General features: G+C 43.1%; 1 protein-coding gene across 3 annotated transcripts in view; it reads left to right on the plus strand.

Annotated features, from left to right (window-relative positions):
• The window catches only part of LOC143940180 (low-density lipoprotein receptor-related protein 4-like), a 169,877-nt gene that overhangs the window by 130,001 nt on the left and 26,199 nt on the right, over window positions 1–13,677 (plus strand). For all 3 annotated transcript variants that reach the window (XM_077461325.1, XM_077461317.1, XM_077461308.1), the window contains exons 27-31: window positions 1,002–1,227; window positions 2,333–2,636; window positions 4,914–5,132; window positions 12,133–12,267; window positions 12,360–12,468. In XM_077461325.1, coding sequence (XP_077317451.1) covers window positions 1,002–1,227; window positions 2,333–2,636; window positions 4,914–5,132; window positions 12,133–12,267; window positions 12,360–12,468 — 993 coding nt within the window. The remainder of the gene's footprint in view (window positions 1–1,001; window positions 1,228–2,332; window positions 2,637–4,913; window positions 5,133–12,132; window positions 12,268–12,359; window positions 12,469–13,677) is intronic.

Genomic DNA, 13,677 nt, shown 5'->3' on the forward strand with positions numbered 1-13,677 from the left:
TGTCCGGTCATATTTAACCCCTTCATGTCAACGTGATGCAAATATGGGGCCTTGGCTTGAAGGGGTTGTACTGAAATAATATGCAGGCATTACCCCCGGGAACCGTTTTTTAGAGCCGACTGTCGGCTTTCTTGTGGTAACTGATGAGGCTAACAACGTCGCTCAGCTGTTACTCCAAGCAGCAGGAGGTGACATGTGTAGCCCCCCCCCCCCCCCCCCCCGCCTTTCACGGGCCTCTACTGTCCCACAGAAAAATGTTAAAGCGCCCCATCCCTCCATGCTTGCGCGCAGAAGCGAACGTATATGTAAGTCACGCCCACAAATGTAAACTGCGTTCAAACCACACATGTGAGGTATTGCCACGATCGTTAGAGTGAGAGCAATAATTTTAGCCCAGGATCTCTTCTATAACTCTAAACTGGTAACCTGTGGAAATGTTTAAACATTGCCTATGGAGATTAAGTGCCGTAGTTTGCCGCCATTCCACGAGTGAGCGCAGTTTTAAAGCATGACATGTTGGGTATCTGTTTACTCAGCTTAACATCATCTTTCCCATTATACAAAAAAATTGGGCTAACCTTTACTGTTTTTGTTTTGTTGTTCATAAAAGGTGTCTTTCTTCCAAATATAATTGCATTTGAAAGACTGCTGCGCAAATACGGTGTGACATAAAATGTTGCAACACTCACCATTTTATTCTCTTGGGTCTTTGTATGTATACGCGCGTGTGTGTGTGTGTGTGTGTGTGTGTGTGTATATGTATGTATGCATATGTTTGGCAGCATTAAGTCACTTGTAAGCAAAACATGTCAGAAAAAGGCTTAGGCATGAAGGGGTTAAAGTCCTTTTTGTATATGATTTTCCTGTTTTAGTGCATTTTATTCCTTTTTCTGCCTTGCGCATGGAGGCACCTAATACATAACATTGCCATATCTGATGTGCTTCTATATGTTCTTGTCTCTTTCTGTCTTTTTTTAATGTATTTGTCCTTTCCTCCTTAGAGAATAGAGGCTTCTGACCTTATGGGAAGAAACCGGCGGATCTTAGTGTCGCCTGTGCAGCATCCATATGGTCTGACCCTTCTCGGTGCACATATATATTGGACTGACTGGCAAACACGCAAAATCCAGAGAGCTGACAAAGACACTGGTGCAAATATCATAGTGGTCAGAGACAACCTGCCTGGCCTGATGGACATTCAGGCTGTTGATAGGACTCATGCTCCTGGTAGGTACTACTTGTGTAGCCTAGAATCCATTCTAAACATTCATTTTTTACATGTCAATTTAAAGGTGGTCACATTATCGCTTTATGATCTGACATATCAAAAATTTACCAACAGATGTGTTAAAATTTTATGTGATCAGGTAGACCTTTTGTAATACTAAAGCTGGCCAGAGATGAATTACATCTTGAGATTCTAGCCATCTATGGGCAGGCTGGTTGGATTGTTTTTAGATATAGCCTGTAGCAGTAATCATTGTGTTCTGTCGGGCCAGGAAGGCTTCCCATCGGCAAAACTCAATAGCACAGTGGGAGTCATCAACACTGACTGCGTTTTTTGATAGGCTCATTTTCTTTCATTCCACCATGGGTGGAATGCTAGAAAAATCACTGGATTCCCCTATCTGAATGTACCCGATCTCATGTACTGCAATCTCAGTTGGGGACCCTCTTCCTTTTTTTTTTTTTTTTGTTAAGCTTGAGGAATTTGACCCTTAGAAAGAACTGTCTATATTCCTGAGAACCTGTGAACTCTATCCAGTAAAATCGTATTTGTATCGATTTTTAACTCCTGGTGTTTGAGAGGCTGTCAGAGCTTTCATACGTCTAATTTTGTTAATTTAGAAAGACCTAGGCTGATGAGGAAGATTCCTGCCTCCAAAGGATAGGTATAGATATCCTGGCTGCTTTTTGTTAGGTCCCACTGTCATTTTTATAATTTAATTACAGGTGCATTTTTTGGCTTCATTATCCGTTTATTGAAGGGTTTATATGGGGTTACTGCATTGTTGCTGCATTATGTAAAACTATTAGACTAGTTTTTACATTTTAGAATGGGGTGCCTCAAGATGCCCATTTTTTAAAGGGTGCCTTGACAGAAAAAAGGTTGAGAAACACTGATCTATAGTAGCTTTGTTAAGTTGCATATAAAATAAGCAATAAAAGGAGCAACATGAGAAAAGGAAGGAAACCTTGGTAATTACCAGCCTTCTCTCTTTAGAGGGAGGCTATAATATTTGTATTATAGGTTTCTTTTAATAGCTATACCTTTTATGTATGAATGGAGTCATGTGAAAATACATTGTGCTTCCTTTCTTCTGCCCTTTAGGATTCAACAAGTGTGGTAACAACAATGGCGGCTGCTCCCATCTGTGTCTGCCAAACCCCGTCAGTTACTCCTGCGCCTGCCCTACCGGCATTCTCCTGAAAGAAGATGGCAGAACTTGTGACCCATCTCCCGACACCTATCTGCTGTTCTCCAGTCGTGACTCCATCCGCAGGATATCACTGGACACAGATGACCACACAGATGTCTACGTGCCCATTAAGGAGCTCAACAATGTCATCTCTTTGGACTTTGACAGCGTAGAAAACCAAATCTACTACACTGATGTTTTCCTGGATGTGATCAGGTGGGTAGCAAGGAAGGGGTTAAAAAACAATTCAAGTACCTGAATATGTCTTATATTAGATTCCTGTATTCCTGGAAAATAAGAAAAGAAGGCACTCACAATGCCACATCTGTAAATTGAAGGGGAAACAAAAAAGGATACTACAAAAGTATCCAAAGGTCAGACTTTAAAGGCATGGAAACAATAGAGAAATAACAAGAATAATATTTATAAAAAAAAGTACATTGTATAATCAGTGTTCAAAAAGTTAAAAAGCATATAAAATGATAGTTGATACAGTGAGCCCTTGTGCATCTACGCGTTTCGCCGTAAGGCCGCGTACACACGCGGGGACTGTTCGCCCAACTTTGTCCGTCAAACAGTTTCGGCAAACAGTCCGCTCAAAATTAGCATGGACGGACATGGCCACACACGACGGACGAACAGTTTGCTGAAACCGTGCGCGATGACGTGAACGGCACGTACGACGGGACGAAAAATACGACGTCCTATACACTGCATTATAACTTTCGGCGTGAAAATCCTTTCTGAGCATGCGCGCAACTTTGTTTGACGAACAAGCCTACACACGCGGGGACTGTCCACTGAAACAAGGTTTCAGCGGACAGTTTTTCGGAATTTCCGAAAAACCTTGTTCAGCGGACTGTTCGCTGAAACTGTCCGCTGAAAGCCCACACACGAGCGGACTGTCCGCTGAAACTTGGTTTCAGCGGACAGTTTCAGCGAACAGTCCCCGCGTGTGTACGCGGCCTTAGACTTCTTCAGGACATGATCAAGGTTCGAAGATGTAACAAAAAAGGAGGGAGAACGAATCTCACTGTCTGGAATGATATATTCAAATTAAAATCTGACCAATCACATATGTTTTACATTATGTTGCATTAAAAAGCGTATGCTCTACTGTCAGAGAAACCAAAAGATAAGACACCAAAAACCATAAAAGATACCTTATGGTAGACTAGAGTACAAAACTCTAAAGACGGGAGGATTTCAAAAAAATGTAAAATGCTTCTAGCAAGCTGTAAGCGGGTAAACATCGCACGACTGGTTCCAATGGGTAGAAAAACAAAACAAAAAAAAGCACACAGAATGAATTGTCGGTGTATTATGCAAATGGTGAGACATTACAAATTAATGTAAATCCATATGGATACCTACTAGTAAGTAAGCTTAAACAATTGCTACAGCAGGGGCAGGTGTACGTCTCGATAGCAATCAGTGATCATAAACGCCAGGGGAATACTGCTGAGAAAACCCGTATCCAATAAGGAAAAAACACTAATAGCGGCATTACAAACCTTGCTTGGTGTTAACACAGGTAACATAAATAAGAGGGCATATGGGGTACTTAGAGTAATGCTGAGACGAAGGGATATGCCCCTGGTAGACCACCTGATGCTGTACACAGCGCCCAAACACAAACGTGGGCTATTTATATTGAATGGGCGTCTTTACACAGAGATGAGCGTTACATGACGCCATCACCTCCATTTGCATAATACACTGACAATTCATTATGAGTGTGTTTGTTTTTTTGTTTTTGTTTTTTTTTCCTACCCATTAGAACCAGCGGTACTTTGCTTCTAGCAAGCTGTAAGCAGGTAAACATTCTAAATTTTTTGAAATCCGTCCGGTTTTTGGAGTCTTGTACATGAGGTCTAGTCTACCATAGTATCCAAACAAAAGAACTCGCTGCTCCAGGTGAGACAGGAAGCCTAATGCTATCACAGGTGCCCGCCTCGGCTCGCCTCCGCATACAATCAACACTGAAGAAATGGCTGCACTCCAAGATCCATCAAATTTTTTATTTAATAACGAACATCCCAAGTGTTACAGACAGTACAAATGGCAGTCGCGTTTCACACACTAACAGGTGCGCGTATTCATTACCTAGTAATTAAGAAGTCTAGCTTGTTCCTCTTAAAGGATAAGTTCACTTATGCACTTTTTTTTGCAGGTAAAAAAATGTGCATTTTAATTTTTTTTTTTTTTTTTATATCTGCCTGGAGTTCAGTTTTCAAAAAAATAGGCATGGGAGGGATGGCCCTGCACACAGCCGGCTGCCCTTCCATCAAATAATTCAGGGGAAAGTATCAGCTGGCACTGGTGATCCTCCTTTAGGCTAAAATCTAATTTCTATACTTTTGTATAGATATTTGTGAATGTTTCAGCAGGTCCTTTTAATAACCCTTTTGTATGTTTACCATGTTTTCCTCTACATTGTATCAGAAAACAGGTTTTCTGTTTTGTTTACTGAAAATCTATGCTGTCTTTTAGGAGGGTAAACCTTGACGGCACTGGTATGGAGACCATCATTGGTGAAGGACTGAAGACCACAGATGGTCTGTCTGTGGACTGGATAGCCAGGAATCTGTACTGGACAGACACCGGGGCAAACACGATTGAGGTGTCCCGATTGGATGGGAGATATCGGAAGGTGCTTATTAATAACAGTCTGGACGAGCCTCGGGCCATTGCGGTGTTTCCAAGGAAGGGGTAAGAGCAGAATTCCTGAATTGACAATTTTTGGTCTTGAATTTCCTGATGCTTGTGCCATTTATGACAAACTTATCTGGATTGGTTGTTGTTTCTCAACGAGTGATGTTTGTATTGTGTTGATACCTTGGTTCTTCTAACTCAAATCAACTTTTTCATTTTAGTTGTAGATAGACGTGGTAGAAATAATTACCTTTTCATCTTTTATTGCTGTCTATTAACTTGTTGGTGTCCCCCTGACCGGCTGTGACAGCAGGGCAAGAAAGGAAATGTTTATCACAAAGTCAGAAAGTTACAGGCAGTGAAAATAACCTGACAGAGGTTCTATCCCTTCCCCAATGTACTCGGGGAATAAACAAAACTTAATGTGGCACATGCCACCATCACCAGCTTCCTGCAGCATTATAAGGGTGCAGGGAACTGGTGAGAGTAGGGTGCATCGCACAACAAAGTGGATAGACCTGTTTCAGGCATATCTGCACCACTCTCACGAGTTTTTATTTCAGAGGAGCGTCAGAGGGAGCTTCAGTTCCCTTTATTGCACAGACTGGGTATAGAAAATGAAGCCAATTGCCCCTAATTAACAAAGGCTTGCATCCCCTTTGCTAATTTGGAGCAGCATCTGCTCTGTTTTCTCAGTTCAGAAGAAAGCCTGCACCATCCTTTCATTTCCCCCATTGTGTGTGTTTGTTTTGTTTTTTGGAATCTCTGTTCCAGCTGAAAAAAATTTCCTAACATATCCCATCCTGACTACAGGTAAGGGGAAATCTCCTCAATGAGGACACAGACTGCAATTAAAATTTGTCAAGGGGTTCCAGGTGTTCCCCACCCTTCCCAAAACAAAGCAGTATTTCTTTATCGTACATCATAGGACACAGAGTCTCAAGTAATTGGGTTATAGGCCTACCTTCAGGTGTTGACACTGGTATAACCAATACAGGAAGTTGACTCCCTTATATAACCCCTCCTCCTTCCAGGAGCACTCAGTTTTTTCACCGGTGTCGGTAACGAGTGAAGATGTACTCTGCGGAGCTCCAGGAGGGATCCATGCTGGATTTAAAGAAACCTCCACAATCAGATCCATCCTCGCCACTGAGGCCATAGGATGGTACCTGGACCTCAATGCAAGAATTAGGTTTTGCCTGTAATGCTTCTCTTTGAGAGCTGGAAACTAGGAACCGGGACGCTTTTTGGTCTTGCTACTTTTCCTAAAGTTGTCCTGAGGGGTGCTATACAAGGCCCAAAGAAGCGGAACACCTTTTAAAAGGGCCCCAATCTTTGAGCGTGTTTAAACGCAGCCCGCCGTGATGGGTGAAAGTTGGATCTGTCTGTTAAATCAGCAGTATCCTGCAGCGAGGACAAGGTAAGGGAAGAAGCTTTGCTTTTTACTTCAATATACCTTATATGCCTTATAAATGTCTCCTTTATAAGGAGTAACTTACACTACCTATGATATGTCTTAGTGCAGCTCTGTCTCAGAACATGTGTGGTCCCAGCGGCAGAGAGGGTTCTTACTATAGATCTTGTGGGATTTGGTAAAAAATACAGCAGTTGCTAATACAGAGATGTGTATAAATGTCTATATGGGCGGTGGCTGGTTGACGCAGCTGCTTTAGCTGCATGGTTTAATTACAACCCAGCACTTCCACCTAGTAACATTGGGAAACGCCCTATGCTTCTGTGGTTTAAAAAAAACTATAAATCTGCTGACAGATCCCCCCCTCCCCTTCCCCTCTTCCCCTCTCCCTTGTAGAGGTGTATAGTACATTCACCTTACTTTGTGTTGGCCATTCGGGTCCCTATCCGGGCCTGAGAACGCAGAGGGGCATGTCCGCAAGGTCACGTGGCGCTGTGTATGGATGTAACGTCCACAAAACACAGCACTCGCCGCATAGCTGAGGGGAAGTGCTGAGGATGCCAAGCAGGTTCCTCCTGAGGCTTTATATCACAGACACTCTCATTTCAGAAAGGCTTTTTAACTGAAGAGAGACAGTCTGTCACACTAAGACACCAGAGCACTGGGCACGTAAGGGTGTAAAAGGCATTTCCAGACAGAAAGAACTGTTATTTTGTGTGTACCTCTGCTTGTGCTTTGCACTATGTCTTCCAGACCTACCGTAAAGGTACCTAAGGTGTTACCCCCCCCCCCCAGGCCGCTGGGAATCCCAGTTATGCCTCCATACTGTCTTCCTCTTCGGAGAGATCAGACATGGCAAGCCAGGGTGAGTTATTGGAAACTAGCGGTGGTGCAACTGCTTCACACACTTCAGCCCCTGTAGAGGGGACTGAAGATGCATTTTCCTCTGCCTTGCAAGGCTTAGAAGGAAGATTACCGGCTTTAATCGCATCCTCCATCCAGTGTATATGAAGCGTCCTAGATCCCCCTCCCCCACCTTAGACTCTTTACAGTCAGTGAAGGGTGCAAGAGAATTATGGGGACAGGATGGGGTATTGCCCTCAGATGATCCTGAGGAAAGACATGCGATTATTTCTCTGCGGAGGAAACAATACTTAAAGTTCCCAAGGATCCCTACTTCACAATCTGGAGTACAGAGGCTTTCAAAGATGGTTCGTTCTACTTGCATGCTACCCCTAACAGAGTTAGCTGAGACCGATTAGACCGATTATTGGCTCAAGGGGTGATCCGACAGATTCCCAAACAAGAGCAAGGTTTGAGGTTTTACTCAAACCTAATTATGGTGCCAAAGCCAAATGGGGATATCAGACCAAGTCTAGATCTACGTAATCTAAATCCGTTCCTGAAAATCCGCTCCATTTGCATGGAGTCAATCAAATCGGTCGTTTCCATCCTGCAAGGAGAAAAACTTCTGGCGTCCATCGACATCAGAGATGCATAGCTGCTTGTCCATATATTTCCTCCTCGCCAGAGGTTTCTGTGGTTCAAAGTAGAACAGAAGCATTTTCAGTTAATAGCCTTGCCCTTCGGGCTTGCTACAGCATCTCGGATATTCACTAAGGTATCAGCCCCACCTCTAGTCAGGTTAAGGGCACAGAGCATAACTGTCTTGGCTTACTTAGACGATCTATTGTTAATTGACCAGTCAGTGGCTTGCTTGAAGCAAGGTGTAGCCATCACAAGCAGTTACCTGGAAGGTTTGGGTTGGATTCTCAACCTAAAGGAATCCTCCTTAAAGCCACTAAGAAGGCTGGAGTATCTGGGCCTGATCATAGATGCAGCCCAGAAAAGGGATTCTTGCCTCCCGCAAGAATCAGCTCCATACAGGAGCTGGTGAGGATGATCAGGTCAAAGAGAAATCCTTCAATTCACCTTTGCATGAGGTTGTTGGGGAAGATGGTAGCTTAATTTGAAGAATTTCTCTATGCTCCATTCCATTCGAAACTGAAAGCAGTATTCTGTCTGCTTGGAACAAAACGATTCAAGCTTTGGATTTGCCAATGTGTCTGTCCCCATGAGTGTCCCAAAGCTTCAGTTGGTGGTTACTATCTTGGAACCTGCTGAAGGGAAAGTCCTTCAGATCAATTATCTGGAAGGTAGTAACAACAGATGCCAGCCTTTCAGGCTGGGGAGTAGGAGCCTTGCCCATTGACATCCTACAGATTACAGCAGTGTATCTGGCTCTAGAAACCTGGACCTCCAGGTTAAAGAATTGTCCTGCCAGGATCCAGTCTGACAATGCCACGGCTGTGGCATATATCAATCACAAGGGGTCACCAAGAGTCTCTCAGCTCAGAGAGAGGTGAACCAGATTCTAACTTGGACAGAAGAGAATGTCCCATGCCTATGCGCAGTTTTCATTCCGGGAGTAGAGAATTGGCAGGTGGACTATCTAAGTCGCCGGCAGTTATTCCCAGCAGAATGGTCTCTTCACCCCAAGGTATTTCAGGCTGTTTACCAAAGATGGGGGACTCCGGCCGTAGACCTTCAGATTCAACACTAAGCTAGTCAACTTTGCATCCAGGACAGGGGACCCACTTGCATATGGAACAGATGCGTTGGCGACCCCGTGGGATCAGGTTTTACTGATCTATGCACTTTTCCCCGATTTCAGTTGCTACCTCAAGTTCTTTGCAGGATCAAGCTGGAAAGAAAATTGGTAATACTGGTAGCACCAGCATGGCCCAGAAGGTCATGGTACGCAGAGATCGTAAGGATGGCAGTGGAGGGTCCAGGGCTCTTCCCACTAAGGCCAGACCTGCTATCTCAGGGGCCGATATTCCATCCTACTTTACGAACGCTAAATTTAACGGCTTGGCTATTGAGACCCACATTCTGAATAAACGTGGGCTTTCCAGGTCAGTTATCTCTACTTTGATTAATGCTAGGAAGCCAGCTTCTAGAGCTATTATAGAGCCTGGAAAGCTTATGTTTCCTGGTGTGAGTCCAAGGGTTGGTACCCTCGGAGATATAGGCAGAATTCTTACCTTTCTACAATTAAGCGTAGAGAAGAAGTTGGCCCTGAGTACTATTAAGGGCCAAGTCTCAGCCTTATCAATTTTTATTTCAGACTGCTTGCTATGCATTCTCTAGTCCAGGGTTTCATGCAAGGAGTGCTGCGGATTAATCCGCCAGTTAAAGCACTCTTAAACCCTTGGGACTTAAATTTTTGTTTTGTCAGTGTTACAAAAACAGCCATTCGAACCGTTGCAGCATGATCCCTTAGTCCTTCTGACTAGGAAGCTGATATTTTCGTTTGCTATATCTTCAGCAAGGAGGATTTCAGAATTGGCTGCTCTTTCTTGTAAGGAGTCATATTTCATTATTCACGAGGACAGAGTGGTGTTACGCCCTCGTCCAGGTTTTTTGCCAAAAGTGGTTTCAGGCTTTCATCTGAATGAAGATATTGTCCTGCTAGGGTTTTTTTCCCAAGACCTTGTTCCAGGGAAGAAAGGTCACTACATTGTCTTGATGTAGTGAGAGCAGTGAAAATTTATTTAATGTGGGGTACCCTCTAAAAAAAAAAAAAAAAAAAAAAAAAAAAAAATGTAAAAGTCAGCAGCTACAAATACTGCAGCTACTGGCTTTTAATAATCGGACACTTACCTGTCCCAGGGTCCAGCGATGCAGGGGAACGAAGCCCTAACTCGTTTCCCGCTCGCAGCGCCATCATGGGCACGGTGAAGCCACAGCCGGGCACCCACTGCCCATGCGCGAGCGGCACAGGGTGCTGTGATACGCTGTACAATCACCTTGGACACGTGACAGGTCCCAGCTAAATGTGCAGAGCAAGGGGAAGTGATTTCACCAGCCCGGGCAAGGAAGAAGGCAGACTACGAGGGACCCCCTAGCAACAGGTATTTAAAGGTGAGTAAAAAAAATATATATTTTTTTGCCTATTATTATTATTTTTTTTTTTTTTTTTTTTTTTTAACGAATTTTAAGCAGCTTTTTATTTTTTGGTGGCAACACCACTTTAAGAAAACTGCTCCAATTCGTAAGACTGTCTTATTTCTTCTGCCAGAGGGTCCTAAGAAGGGACAGGCAGCATCAAAATCCACTGTCGCTAAGTGCATTTGGCAAGTTATAATTCAAACTTATGATTTAAAGGGAAAGATTCCCCCTTTTCAAGTTAAGGCGCACTCTACCAGAGCGGTTGGTGCTTCTTGGGCAGTGTGTCACCAGGCCTCCAGGTCTCAAATCGGCAAGGCTGCGACTTGGCCTTCAGTACATACATTTGCAAAATTTTATCAAGTGCATGTAAGATGGAATGAGGATATCGCCTTCGGGCGCTGTGTGCTACAGGCAGCAGTATAAGTCCTCAGGTCTGGGGGTTACCCTACGGGTTGTGTCTCCCTCTCCTCAAGTAGCATTGCTATGGGACATCCCACCAAGTAATTACTTGAGACTCTGTGTCCTATGATGTATGATAAAGAAAATAGGATTTTTAAAACCGCTTACCTGTAAAATCCTTTTCTTTTGGCTGAAGTGGGGCTTTCCAGAAATTTATGTTAACACTCTGAAATTCAAAACTGAAAACCAGAATAACATAGCATGGGAAAGTCTCCCCCAATGTGTTTTTTTTCGCAACAGGGATCAAAACATTGAATTGTTTAAAATAATTTTATTAGAAATTGTAACAATAAGTCATGACCACCCACAAACACTTAAAATATGAGCTCCAGATGTGCATGAATATTAAATAATATTAAATAATTAACAATATTTATCAGAAGTTAAAATGCAAACCCAACGCGTTTCAACGTGCATGGTCAAGTCTTCCCCAGGGGATTAATTTGCTGTCAAGACATATATGCAGTCATTATTCATATATTAACAACATAGACTTTGTAAATACAAATCCCTATCCTGTTGACTCTAGCATGTTGAAATGCATTGGGAATTTGCATTTAAATGCTGATAAATATTGTTGCATGATTGTAATAGTGTAAAATTGAATATTCACGCACATCTTTGACCGCAGCTCATATTTTAAGGGTTTGTGTGTTCATGACTTATTGTTACAATTTCTAATAAAATTCTATTAAACAATTCAATGTTTTGATCTCTGCTGCGAAAAAACCCTATTGGGGGAACCTTTCCCATGTTATGACCCGTTCGGGGTGGCAACAATATATATTTTTTTCTATGATACTAGAAGAACATGGTACTTGTTGGAAAATGCTTGCACACAGTTGGGCAGTACCGGTAATACTTAGGAATAACGTAAATACTGGTATGTGCTTGGGAAGTACTTGAGAATAGCCGACCCATACTTGGGGGTTCTACAAAGCGGTAAACTTTCAAGACCAGAAATGTTCTCTACCTATTTTGCCAGCTTCCACCAAACTGACCTAGGTAGTCGAAGGGCCTGTGTCAATGGACTTTTGTTTGCATCACAACTGCTTCTCTCCCCATAAAATCCAATGAGAATGCAGGAGCAGCTTAGATGGTGAATGACAGGTCAGCAGGAGGTCATATGCAGATCAGGTGTACCTGTCAGTAAATCTTCTCAGAAGCATCATAAACTGAACTCAAATGCAGGCCTAGTAGCCCCAAACCCTAATTGTATTCTCCTTACAGTTACATGTTCTGGACAGACTGGGGCCACGTTGCCAAAATTGAGAGGGCTCACTTGGATGGCTCTGATCGCAAGGTCATCATTAATACAGATCTTGGGTGGCCCAACGGATTGACGTTGGACTATGACACCCGCAGGTCAGTGAGCATACATTAGAACGGTTTGTGTGTTCTGTTCAACTTTCATTTTTATGTCTACAGCTCACCAGTGTTGTCTTCTGCTCCCCCAGGATCTACTGGGTAGATGCTCACCTGGATCGTATAGAGAATGCAGATCTGAATGGTAGGACCCGTCAAATACTCGTTAGTCAAGTCTCCCACCCATTCGCTCTCACACAGGTGAGAATTCTGGGTAATATTTTTTATTAATACATATATATATGAAAGAGGAACAGTCTTTTTTTTTTTTTTTTTTTTTTTCTACAGCTGAACTTTTAGGAAAAAACTTCAGGAAAAATTTCAGCCCCCCTCCTCCTCCCGTGCCACAGGGCCATTCAGAAAGCGAAGCGTGCTATGCGCATGCACAGTAGGGAATCTGCTGTGAAGCCGAAAGGCTTTCCTGCCGGGTTCCCTTACTATGAATGGTGGCAGCAGCACCTGAGAACCGATGGAAACATCAGCTGGGGTGCCAAACATCACTGGATTCCAGGACATGCAAGTGTCCCGATATTAAAAGTCACCAGCTACAGTATGTGTAGCTGCTGACTTTTTTAACATTTTTCCGGGGGGAAGTTATACATAAATGTACATGTATTCATTCGTATTTTTTAATGTCTACCTGGAGTTCAGCTTTAAGGCGGTGTGATTTGACAATGGTCCAATAGATTGTTGAACCAAATCCTGGTTCATTTACATTACTGCACCAATTAAAGTGGTGTTGCCACCAAAAAAAAAAATTGTTGAAAATTAATAAAAAAAAAAAAAAAAAAAATGTGTTACTCGCCTCTAAATGCCTGTTGCTAGAGGGTCCCTCATAGTCTGCCCTCTTCCTTGCCTGGGCTGGTGACGTCACTTCCCCTCGCGCCGCACAGTCATCTGGGACCTGTCACGTGTCCCAGATGACTGTGCGGCGTATCACTGCGCCACTCGTGCATGTGCAGTGGGTGCCCACAGTAAGAATGCCGGCGCTGTGAGTGGAGCGGGGGAACGTGGGGGGGGCTTCGTTCCCCCGCATCACTGGACCCTGGGACAGGTAAGTGTCCGATTATTAAAAGTCAGCAGCTGCAGTATTTGTAGCTACTGACTTTTACATTTTTTTTTTTTTTCTTTTTTAGGGGGCACCCCACTTTAAGTTAAGCTTATTGAAGTGTCATTGTGTAAAATATAAAAAGGGGAAAAATAAGGCACAAAGGGGCATTGGGACTTTATATGAAACACACCACTCGGGCAGGATGAGACATTGAACATGATAAAGAGAGGTACTGTATAGTAGCAACAATGGGCATAATTCAATAATAGATATATATTTCAATCTATATCTATTATTGAATTATGCCCATTGTTGCTACTATACAGTACCTCTCTTTATCATGTTCAATGTCTCATCCT

Source organism: Lithobates pipiens, unplaced genomic scaffold (assembly GCF_037356315.1).
Source record: "Lithobates pipiens isolate NorthernLeopardFrog02 unplaced genomic scaffold, aLitPip1_a1.2 Scaffold_10, whole genome shotgun sequence".
NCBI lineage: Eukaryota > Metazoa > Chordata > Amphibia > Anura > Ranidae > Lithobates > Lithobates pipiens.